Genomic DNA, 12,136 nt, shown 5'->3' with positions numbered 1-12,136 from the left:
ATGGACCAAATAAAGAGAGAGGAATTTCTCTTATTAGATTCTATTCACAGCGTTGATGAACACCGTGTTCCAGAAAAAGATAGAGGATACTGAGTAACGAAAAAAATTTTTAGTTCGTTAGAATATTTAGTATGATTCCATCGTTATCTGTCCTAAATCAGAATATAGTATGTGTGATTTCTATTTGCGTCAATCAAATTGCTATAATTTATGATACCATCAAACTAAAAGAGGTTACGTTTACAGAAACAAATCGGCATGGAATGGGCTAAGCTACTAGAATCTTGATTAAACAGCTATCAAGAGAAGCCGGGTCGGAAGCCGCCTAATTACATCCATGCTCAAGACCTTCTCTTAGTCCAAGTTTCGGTAGTAAAGACTGGACGGCCCTTCTGATGGTCACTCGTGGGACGGCGGCTCTTCATAAATACCAAGTTTGCACGAAATTCATTTGCATCTAAAATGGTCTGGCGACGGCGAACCGCTCTGCGGTCGAATTACGTAAAGCTCCGGCGTCGTAAATTTTCCAATATGAGAAGTCGGAGCGTTGTTGAGTTGTGTAAATCCTGTTCTGTGTGGACTGTATTGATAGCGGGGAACGACAATTACAATACGTTGCAATTTTGATACAGCTATAAAACAATGCATTTTACTCTGTAAATATATATTTTTTATTATTTTCAATATACAGGGTGTCCCAATAATCTGTGGATATAGAACTACTACGTTTTTTTGGCATCAAAATAAGTTTATTGGACACAATTTACCTCTATCGAAAAGTGCTTTGTTTCTCCGCTAGAGGACACCAAACTTTAAAAAATTAAACACATTCTTTCAGATATTTTAAGAACAGATTTGAATTAAATTTTAGGTGTCTATGTTTTGCAAAGTGCTTTAAGATTTGACTTTCACAAAAATCAAGAAAAAGTACGGGAAGGGTGAAATCTACCCCCACCTCTACCATAAATTTTAGTTTGGTTTGTAAAAAAATGTCTCATAGTTTTTGAGAAAAAATTTTTGGAGATTTTATTTTTCGAAAAAAAGACCTACAAAATATACAGCGAATTTCAATATTCAATGGACATTGAACAACTACGTATTTTATAAATCAAAATAAGTTAATTGCAATAAAGGACACTGCACATAATTTACCTTTATTTAAAAGTGCTTCGTTTGTCCTTTAGAGGACGACAATCAAAAATAAACCCGAACGTAAATTAATTTGAAATTTAATAATTTTTTTTAGCTTTTTATGAAGTATATTATCAAACATAATTTTTGATACTAATATGAAATTCTATTATTTCCCCAACTAGATTATTAGAGCATAATAGATTTTATGACAAATTAAAATTTATATGGCAAAAAACACTTTTTGGAATTCTCCCAGTTTGGGATAAATAATTTTTCTTCTCAAAAACCATGCGCGGTGGCGTTTTTTTTTTCAAGAGACAATAAAAATGTAGTATTTACTAGAAGGGCCATTTCGCGAAAAAAAAATCGGTCGTCGCCGACGTTTGGGTTGGAAAACGTACTAAAATGTATGTACGGGTGGGGGTAGTTTTCACTCTTCCCGTACTTTTTCTTGATTTTTGTGAAAGTCAAATAGTAAAGCACTTAGCAAAAGAAAATCACCCAAAATCTCATTCAAATCGGACAAATCTGACAATGTTGATAAATGATTATGAACCAAAATATTAATGTTGCTTGAAAAAATTTGGTCATATTTTTATGAAACACCCTGTATATATTTTTAAAAAATCTGAAAATATGTCAAAACAACATAATAAAAATATAAATTTTGAGTTTTAAAAACTCACCGGTTTTAAATAAAAAATGTTCTAATATTTGACCTCCGCCTTTCACCCCTTAAATTCGAGTTTCGAAAATCCCTTCTTATCTAAACCATCCGTTTTCCAAAAATCAGCTTTTTACGTCAAGCGCTTTAAGCAGGATCGTGATTAATCAATGACCAGATTTCTAAACACCCTGTATACATTTTTAAAAAATCTTAAAATATTCTGAAAATTTTTCAGAATAAATAAAAAAAAGTACTGAAACATACAGCGGCAATAATATCTCGACCTCCGCCCGTTATGCTCGTAACAGGTTGAAAAACAATGTACTATCTAAAACAACTGATGCGTTATTCTCCAAACTGTTTCGAACCTCCATCGACAATCGACCGATGCAGCAGCATTCCTTTCCCACTCCGATTATCTCGACCACCGCCCTGTTATGCTCGTAACAGGTTGAAAAACAACGTATCTAAAATGACTGCTTCTCCAACCCGTTGCGAATCTCCATCGACAATCGACCGATGCAGCAGCGTTCTTTTCCCACTCCTGTTATCTCGACCGCCAGGCGTTATGCCCAGGCGTAACTGTTTCAAAAAACCTGCTTCTTTTATATCCTATTATTTTTAAGCTGTTGCAAACCCAATACGATCATAGACGGTATCGACGGAAGCAGCTACGTTTGCCGTAGCGCATTCCCCACTCCGTTGTCCGTTGTCTCGCCGCCTGTATCGATGGTTGACGAAATAACATATTTTCCATCCATACTAGTTGTTTTTTGAAATTGCTTCGAGCAGCATAGAATTTCGTGACGGTGCAGAGCGCCGATTTCGTTTTTCGTTTCACGAGCGGCCGATCTCTACGTGTCGTTATTTTATATATATTTATTTTTTAGAAGTAGTAACGGTTGCGTTATGTTATTTATAAATAATTGTTATAAAATAACAGATAGTTAAATAACAACCCATCACTAGTTTTTTGGCATCAAAATAAGTTTATTGGACACAATTTACCTCTATCCATAAGTGCTTTGTTTCTCCGCTAGAGGACAATTAAACACATTCTTTCAGATATTTTAAGAACCGATTAGAATGTAATTTTAGGTGTCTATGTTTTGCAAAGTGCTTAAGATTTGACTTTCACAAAAATCAAGAAAAAGTACGGGAAGGGTGAAATCTACCCCCACCTCTACCATAAATTTTAGTTTGGTATGTAAAAAAATGTCGCATAGTTTTTGAGAAAAAAATTTTGGAGATTTTATTTTTCGAAAAAAAGACCTACAAAATATACAGGGAATTTCAATATTCAATGGACATTGAACAACTACGTATTTTTTAAATCAAAATAAGTTAATTGCAATAAAGGACACTGCACATAATTTACCTTTATTTAAAAATGCTTCGTTTGTCCTTTAGAGGACGACAATCAAAAATAAACCCGAACGTAAATTAATTTGAAATTTAATAATTTTTTAAAGCTTTTTATGAAGTTTATTATCAAATATAATTTTTGATACTAACATGAAATTCTATTTTTTCCCCAACTAGATTATTAGAGCATAATAGAGTTTATGACAAATTAAAATTTATATGGCAAAAAACACTTTTTGGAATTCCCCCAGCTTGGGATAAATAATTTTTCTCCTCAAAAACCATGCGCGGTGGCGTTTTTTTTTTTCAAGAAACAATAAAAATGTAGTATTTACTAGAAGGACCATTTCACGAAAAGAAAATCGGTCGTCGCCGTCGTTTGGGTTGGAAAACATACTAAAATGTATGTACGGGTGGGGGTAGTTTTCACCCTTCCCGTACTTTTTCTTGATTTTTGTGAAAGTCAAATAGTAAAGCACTTAGCAAAAGAAAATCACCCAAAATCTCATTCAAATCGGACAAATCTGACAATGTTGATAAATGATTATGAACCAAAATATTAATGTTGCTTGAAAAAATTTTGTTTCAAAAAGTTATTAAAAATTATGTGTCATTAAAATAAGACATTTTTATTTTTATTATTATTTTTTTAAGTACTTACGACGCCACTGGATAAACAACTGGTTTATTATCAATAACCAAATTCTATCCAATTATCAATTAATAATCAATTTAAGTTTTCAGATAGCTTCCATAATAATTAAGATACAATACAAAAAAAACTATATATTTTCAATTTATTTTGTTTACTTTAAAAAATTGTTTTTTAAGTTTGCTAATACAAATGAATAAAATGAGTTACAAAATAATTTTTCAATGGAATCTGAAATAAGATTTTTATTCATTTTATTGAGGAATATTAAAAAAAACAAATAGTTATTTAAAACAATCACTATTAACTTTGAAAAATATGCTCTAAACGAAGTAGTTAATTATTATGGAAGCTATCTGAAAACTTAAATCGATTATTAATTGATAATTGGTTATAGATAACAAACCAGTTATTTATCCAGTGGCGTCGTAAGTACTTAAAAAATAATAATAAAAATAAAAATGTCGTATTTTAATAACACACCCTGTATCAATATTTATCAAAATTAGAACTTAAGTAGGTAAGGAGGATTCAATATAATTTATCAGATTTGAAATAAACACTGTCCTAAGGGTAGTTTACTCTTGACTCGAAAAATATCAAACCCCATTAAAACGTACGTCTATGAGGTAATGTATTTCTTACCCTGGGCAAAATGTACGTCTTATAGCCATACAGCCTCCCGCCAAAAATGAAAAAGATCGCTCAACAAACAACCAAGATATTAGCTTGTATCCATCTAAAGTGGGACACCCTGTATATAAGATTTACTTAGTATCCCTATTGAAGGTATAAAGAACCAGAAAGTAATTTTCTGTTACAATTTTGCATTAATATTACTACCGCAAGCCCTATAAAGGAAAACTTACATACTCTATCTCTTTTCTGCTGCCAAAAACTTCATGCAGTAATATAAGGTATTATGAACCGTCGGGCAGGCCGAGAAGACGTTTACAAAACGAGATCGGTGTCGAATGGGGCACATTAAACCGCTCCAAATTCGATTAAGAAGCAGTCGAGAGCCACAGGCTCTCCTAATAGCGTCTCTAAATATTCTCTGCGCCAAGTTCGTCGGTAAAGCGAAGACAGAATTTCTGCCGGACTCGCAAAGGATGACTCCCTTTCATAAATACCAAGTTTGCACGAAATTAATTTACATCTAAAATAGTATGGCGACAGCAAAACACGGCATATTCTTCTCTCGTTTTATTTTATGAAGCTCGACGTCCTTATTACTCCAACACTATGAGAACTTATAGTTGAGTTGCGTAAATGGAGTTATATAAATATTCAATATGACGTAAATTATAAATAAATAATGCCTACCAAAAAATAAATTTAAGATTATTGTTTTTACGCAGAATCCTGTATTGGTGTAGCGCTTGCGTTATAGTTTCATATCTTCATTCATTTTTTAAAAGTCTTAATTAGAGGGATGCTTAGTAAAATGTAGTTCACCGAGTCAAAGAAAACTCAAGTTGAAACCGTTTCTATCACCATTTTTTTGTAATATAAAAGATTGTCATTTTTATGTTACCGCTTACTTAATTAATATGTTTTTTAATAGTTTCATTTACAGCTTTAGCATAGTTTTAAATATCTATAGTTATAAATTAGTAAATAAATATATTATTATGAAATAGTACATTCTAGCCATAAAGCAAATTTGATATTTCAAAGATTTTATTTAAAATTGTGTATATTATTTTAAGATAAAATTATGTAAGAATTCTTGCCACTTAACTGCTGATATAGAAATATAATTCCACGCTGTGTTTGTCATAATGTGGATCAACCTGCTCTCACTAGCAGTTTCGGAGCCCTACTCCATCATCAGGTGAGCTTGGGCCGGTACCACAAAATGACAGCCACAGCGCAGAGTAGTTAATTCCGACTTGTCGGAAAGTATCGGTTAGATATTAAGTCTCGAACGGGAGATAGCGGCTTGTGTGCAATGGCAATACTTTCGTACTACCGAGGCGCAACTATCGATAGTAAAATTATAGTAAAAGGCTTTTTTCCAGGCAAGCCAAATTATTAAATGGAAAACATATTTCTTGCAGTATAGGTATATAATAAAATTATATAAGAATTCTTGCCGCTTAACTGCTGATATAGAAATTTAATTCCACGCTGTGTTTGTCATAATGTGGATCAACCTGCTCTCACTACCGGTTTCGGAGCCCTACTCCATCATCACGTGAGCTTGGGCAGGTACCACAAAATGACAACTACAGCGCAGAGTAGTTAATTCCGACTTGTCGGAAAGTATCGGTTAGATATTAAGTCCCGAACGGGAGATAGCGGCCTGCGTTCAATTAATATCTTGAATCTCTGAATATCTCTCTCTACCAACAAAAGCTAAGTAAAAATAATATACTACTAAAATAGTAGATACCTTAAGAAATATACACAGATAAATAATACAACGGATACCTTAAGAAATATACTTGCCCAAGAAACGATAATCATAACCTCAAAGGTTATGATAATCATTTCAGCACCAAGTTGTATAATCTAGTCAATAAACATGGTAAACTAATAAAAAAAAATATTTTTTGTAATTTATATATAATAATGTATTAGTATTTTATTTTTTATTCCTAATCTTCTATTTAATTCATGTATCCTAATCAAATTTTATATTTTTTGCATATTTTTTATATATAATTTCCCGTAAGAATATCATAATTAATAATTTCCTATTTTAATAAATGGGGTACATAAAGTTTGCGTGATTCGAACAAATTTCAATCAAATCTAAAATATAACTCTAATAAAGCGAATATATGTTTTTGCATTAAATCTGCAACGAAGCCATCCGTATATTACTGATATTATTAGCGCAGAATTTGTTTTCTTAATACGTTACGGCACGACAACGTTCTATTATAATTAATATTATTGATATTGTTTTCAGAATGCAAGTGGAGTATCCGAGTGAAGCTGGTCAGGCCATTCTCAAGATCGAAGATGTACATTTGGAAGATGAAGCGATATATAAGTGCGAAATAACTTACATCGAAGTGAAGGAAACCTGTCACGAAGTTGTGCAAATCGTTAATCTTACTACACTAGGTAAGTTTATTTAGACATCATTATGATTTATATTTACATCTAAATTTTCAAACATACATTTTAAAAGCGATATAATACTGTACAAAATTAATTTTTATATATAGCAGTAAAATATATATACCGGGTGCGTCTGAAAAGTGGCTCACTCCTATAATTTTTTATTTTTTCAGTTAAAAAAAACGAGATTTGGTATGTTAGTATACAGGGTGACTCATCGAAAACGTTCCGCAAGGCATAACAGCCAGGGTTTTTTTTTTCAAAAAATTCAAAAACATGTCAATTTTGTTTGTGAGGGGGACAACTTTTGCCCCAAAAATGATTGCAAAATCTTCAACCTTCTAAGCGGGGGTGTCATCCCCCAACTTTTTTCAAATGGTTTTTAAAAATCGGTCGAGTCATTTTGAAAATATGAAAGATTGAAATTTGAAAAGTACTTTTTGCAAAAAACGCATAAATTGAATTAATTAAAAAAAAACTTATGTTATTAATGAAGCAAATGCTGAAAATGTTGCCCGTCAACCTCAATAGAGTAAAACAAATTATTTGAAATCCGTTCTAGAACATTCTGAAGAACTTGCGGGGTCACTTCGCGACAAACATCAATAATTCGTCTTCACAGGTCTTCTAATGAGGCGGGTGGAGTGCTATACACTTTACTTTTTATGTGTCCCCATAGAAAAAGTCTAAAGGAGTCAAGTCGGGTGACCGGGGAGGCCACTCAATTGCACCCCTTCGTCTTATCCACCGAACGAGAAAGTTATCGTTTAAATAATTACGCACATTTTGAGAGTGGAATTGCACCGTCTTGTTGAAATATTTGTTCTGCTTCAACGTATCCAGGATTGTTCTCTATGATCTCAGTTAAGACTGGGTCGATGGTATTTTCCAGTAAATCCAAGTACATATCACCTGTTAGATTTCCAGGAAGAAAAAAAGGACTCACAATAGAATTTCTAAAAATACCAGCCCACACTTTCAATTTCTGAGGGTTTTGTGTGTGCACCTCGTGAAAAACCCTGGGGTTGTCTTCAGCCCAGTACCGACAGTTGTGCCGATTAACTACACCGTTCAAAAAGAAAGTACACTCTACCTAACCTGATCGTTCAACCTTGTGGCAAGTGAAAAAATGCGTAAACATCTAGAAATAATAAGAAAAAAAAGCAAATTGGTCGAAGGAACTTATCCTTATCATTTACTCTGATAAATGTTTAAATAAACTTTTCAAATTTTAATCCTTCATATTTTCTCAATGACTCGACCGATTTTCAAAAACGAAGCGGGAAAGTATAGAGAATAGACAGCCCTTTTCATTGCGGTACCACTTGACCCCCCCTCCCATTTGAAAAAATTGGGGGATAACACCCCCGCTTAGAGGGTTGAAGATTTTGCAATCATTTTTGGGGCAAAAGTTGTCTCCCTCACAAACAAAATTGACGTGTTTTTCGATATTTCGAAAAAAAAAATACCCTGGCTGTTATGCCTTGCGGAACGTTTTCGATGGGCCACCCTGTATGACATAAATTAGGATTGATTGACGTATTCAATTGTTTTCGGTCACTTCTTGTTTCACCGGAAATGACTACAACTTCTGATTTTTCTGGCACCCTCGGTATTTTTTACTTTATTCTATAGAAAATATCACTCTGAATAGAATGACATATCATATGTTAACTTTTGACATTTTCGCATACGGTTTATTTGAAATTATAACTTGCGGTTTGTAACGAAAATATGACTCGAAATACCATGTGTGTGGTATCAAATTATTCATAAAAAATGCATTTTCCAAATATGCTAATGAGCCACCCTCGTTCCATTTGAAAAAGTTGAGATATGATTAAAAATACGATTTAAGCATTTTCTAACTGGCCAGGATAAGACACTAAAAACATTAGACGATCAAATCTATTTTTCCAAGGCTCCTTGATTAAAAATTAATATTTTTAACACAGTCGTGGCGCTCTAGATTTAAATTTAAATTACGAACTTTTTTAACTAAAAACGAAAATGTCAAGATTTGGCATATGATATGCCATTCTATTTGAAGTGTCATTTTCTATCGAATAAAGTAAAAAATACCGAGGTTGCCATTTAAAAAACAAAAGTTCTAGTAATTTTCGGTGAAACAGGAAGTGACCAAAAACAATTAAATTCGTCAATCAATTCTAATTTATTCTAAATACTAACATACCAAATCTTGGTTTTTTATCTAAAAAAAAATAAAAAAAGTTATAGATAGAGGTGAGCCACTTTCGAGAAACACCCGCTATAGTAGTAAATATACTTATATAATTTGCTGTACAAGTAGTATAATTTGTAATATAAATAGAAGATGTCTCAATATATTGTGTGTGATACTGTCATACCACATTTTTGTTCACTAGATTATTATCGGTAATAGATTTTACCGCTTGATGTCACAAGAAATAATTTTTGTAGACTGTGGTGTAAGTTTTCAGAATTTTTTTTGTTCAAAAACTGTGGAGATTGAGTTTTATTACAAAATACAAAGTGTAGTAATTATTAGAAGCACCTTTTTATGAAGAAAAAATCAGCTGCCGTTAAAATTGCAAAATAGCCCAAGTTAAATTGCCCAATTTCTATATAGGGGTGGGTTAATAAAATGTACCGTATTTTGCTGTTCTTGTAGCCTTTCTGCTTTTTTTGTGAAAGTAACATGTAAAAGAGTAAGTAGTACTACTGATACATTTCAACATTTTTAATAACTCATAATTATTATTATACATCTAGAGTCTAATGTAGTCTAATATATTGCAATTAATTGAGTATAGGGAAACATTAACAACCACTTATAAAGTAGGATAGCCTAAGTCAAACTAAATAATAAAAACCAAAAATATCGGAAGAAATGAGTAATCATTAACCAATCCGGTGGGCGAGGATAATTCCCTGATTGATTAAAGACGACTCATATTCTAATCATATACGTTTAAATAAATATACTCAACCTAATCTCTAAAAAGCGATGCTCAAACGGTGAAAGAGAAATATCGAATTCTACATAAGTCTATTTCACCCGGATATTCATTTAATTAAGCATGCCTTACCTGAAGAAGTTTTCATTGGTTGGTGTTTTTAAAGGGAAGTGGTTTGGTTTGGTTTGGTTTGGTTGCTTTATTATTTATAAGATATTATCATGAAGTTGGAAAAATATCAAAAAATAGTTGGAAACAATAAACTAAACAAAATCACTCTTTTACACGCACAAATAAAAAGTAATCCAAACGGAACTAAAACAACAATCAACCGGAGTTTGGCGCAATCGCAATTCATTCTATATCCGGGTGAAATAGACTTATGCAGCATTAATATTGTAAGAGCGAGTAAGAAAAATATAATATTTTTTTTTTTTGTTTATATAGCATAATATATGAATGGTGTTAATATCAATTTAATATTCAAACAACATAAACAAAAGAAGCTAAACTCACCTTAGATGCCGGGACACTTGTGTAATGCTCTCACTCTATGATCACGCAATTTGCAATCTATAAAAATAAAATATACTTGAGCATCACTGGAAAACGCACATGATCACATCACCATAATCGAGTATATAAAATAGTTAAATATTTTGTTGTTCCGTAGCTAAGCGACAAGGCGTCTGTCCCACACACAAAAGGGATGGCCACAAAGCGACATAGCATAATGTTGTTGTTCCGCAGCTAAGCGACAAGGCGTCTGACCCACACACAAAAGGGATGGCCACAAAGGCGTCTGTCCCACGCTCAAAAGGGATGGCCACAAAGGCGTCTGTCCCACGCTCAAAAGGGATGGCCACAAAGGCGTCTGTCCCACACACAAAAGGGATGGCCACAAAGGCGTCTGTCCCACGCTCAAAAGGGATGGCCACAAAGGCGTCTGTCCCACACACAAAAGGGATGGCCACAAAGGCGTCTGTCCCACGCTCAAAAGGGATGGCCACAAAGGCGTCTGTCCCACACACAAAAGTAATACTAAAATACCCTTCTCTATCTACTACTAAAGCTCAACAACTGTTAACTAAATAATATTAAACTACTCTCATACAAATCCCAGTAATGCCCGTGAGTGAACAAAATACACTCACATAACACTAAAACACTCTTTGATAAACATCTGTCTTTCAACTAAACAATATTAAAATGCCCTTTAATAAATACTTGTCTACTATAAAACACACACACACAAAAGTAATACTAAAATACCCTTCTCTATCTACTACTAAAGCTCAGTGATAACTGTTAACTAAATAATATTAAACTACTCTCATACAAATCCCAGTAATGCCCGTGAGTGAACAAAATACACTCACCTGTATAATACTTCATTCCTTCTATTCAGTCCCAGAAATATTTTCCACACAATTATAATCTGAATTTAATATTTTTTGATAAATGGCGACGTCAGTCTAAATAATCATCAACAATGCAAACCGCATCGTCTAGGAAACGACATTTTTATACATGCGGTCAAGAAAAGTCAATTAGAGATTCAAATAAAATATTATTTCTTAAAATAACACAATTTAATATAAACAATTTTTTAACGGAAAACAAGACTCTTACAATATGGAGCTAAGTTATGTTGTCTTTTTCTTACGGCACGGAAACACCACACGGGGTTAAATAGGGAACACTGAGTATATTTATTTATATGTATATGCAATGCCGTCTCTAATAGAACAGCCTTGGGGCGAGATTTATGACGTCACGCTAGTTAGATACTACGGATTAATAAATATGTTGTAGAATACATGGAAAACATAATTATTCTTCAGATTTTTGGTTTGTATTTTAAAAATGATATAGTTTACATGAAATATACATAATATACAGTTAATAACGACAACATATACCTATGTATATTAATAAATACTTTGGCAAATAAACTATGAACCATACAAATGCAGCAAATGTTTTACAATATACAAATAATGTATTACATAAGATATTGGGTAAAATGTAAATATATTTTAAATTTTGGGGTTTAAAAATCGATCTAATTTAACAAAAAACATTCAATATCTACGAATAGTGATGTATTATTATTTGCATTCACAAAATTTATATGCATATTTTGCAAGTACCAATGTTCGAAAAATTATATTTACAAATAATACAATATCATCTAAAAAAAGGCGTCAACGATGACTATTAAATGAAGATCGCTGGCATTTTATATGTAAAATTATTCTAAAATTTCTGATTTTCTTGGGATTTTTAGGTTCGAGAAAAACG

General features: G+C 32.6%; 1 protein-coding gene and 1 long non-coding RNA gene across 5 annotated transcripts in view; one reads left to right on the top strand and one right to left on the bottom strand.

Annotated features, from left to right (window-relative positions):
* The window catches only part of LOC115891564 (hemicentin-1), a 602,580-nt gene that overhangs the window by 66,297 nt on the left and 524,147 nt on the right, over nucleotides 1–12,136 (top strand). For all 4 annotated transcript variants that reach the window (XM_030912053.1, XM_030912054.1, XM_030912055.1 and 1 more), the window contains one exon: nucleotides 6,739–6,896. In XM_030912053.1, the coding sequence (XP_030767913.1) occupies nucleotides 6,740–6,896 (157 nt within the window). In that variant the 5' untranslated portion in view covers nucleotide 6,739. Of the gene's footprint in view, nucleotides 1–6,738; nucleotides 6,897–12,136 lie in introns of those variants that run through there.
* Nucleotides 10,349–11,409, bottom strand: LOC115891572. Its single transcript, XR_004051878.1, has 2 exons — nucleotides 11,212–11,409; nucleotides 10,349–10,405 (listed from the first exon to the last, which is right to left on the bottom strand). It is a non-coding gene; the product is annotated as an uncharacterized LOC115891572 (long non-coding RNA).

The sequence above is a fragment of the Sitophilus oryzae genome, unplaced genomic scaffold (genome assembly GCF_002938485.1).
Source record: "Sitophilus oryzae breed Bouriz unplaced genomic scaffold, Soryzae_2.0 scaffold_1185_pilon_pilon, whole genome shotgun sequence".
NCBI classification, from domain to species: domain Eukaryota; kingdom Metazoa; phylum Arthropoda; class Insecta; order Coleoptera; family Curculionidae; genus Sitophilus; species Sitophilus oryzae.
Note: the sequence above shows the minus strand (reverse complement) of the source record. Positions and strands in the feature narration are given on the sequence as shown.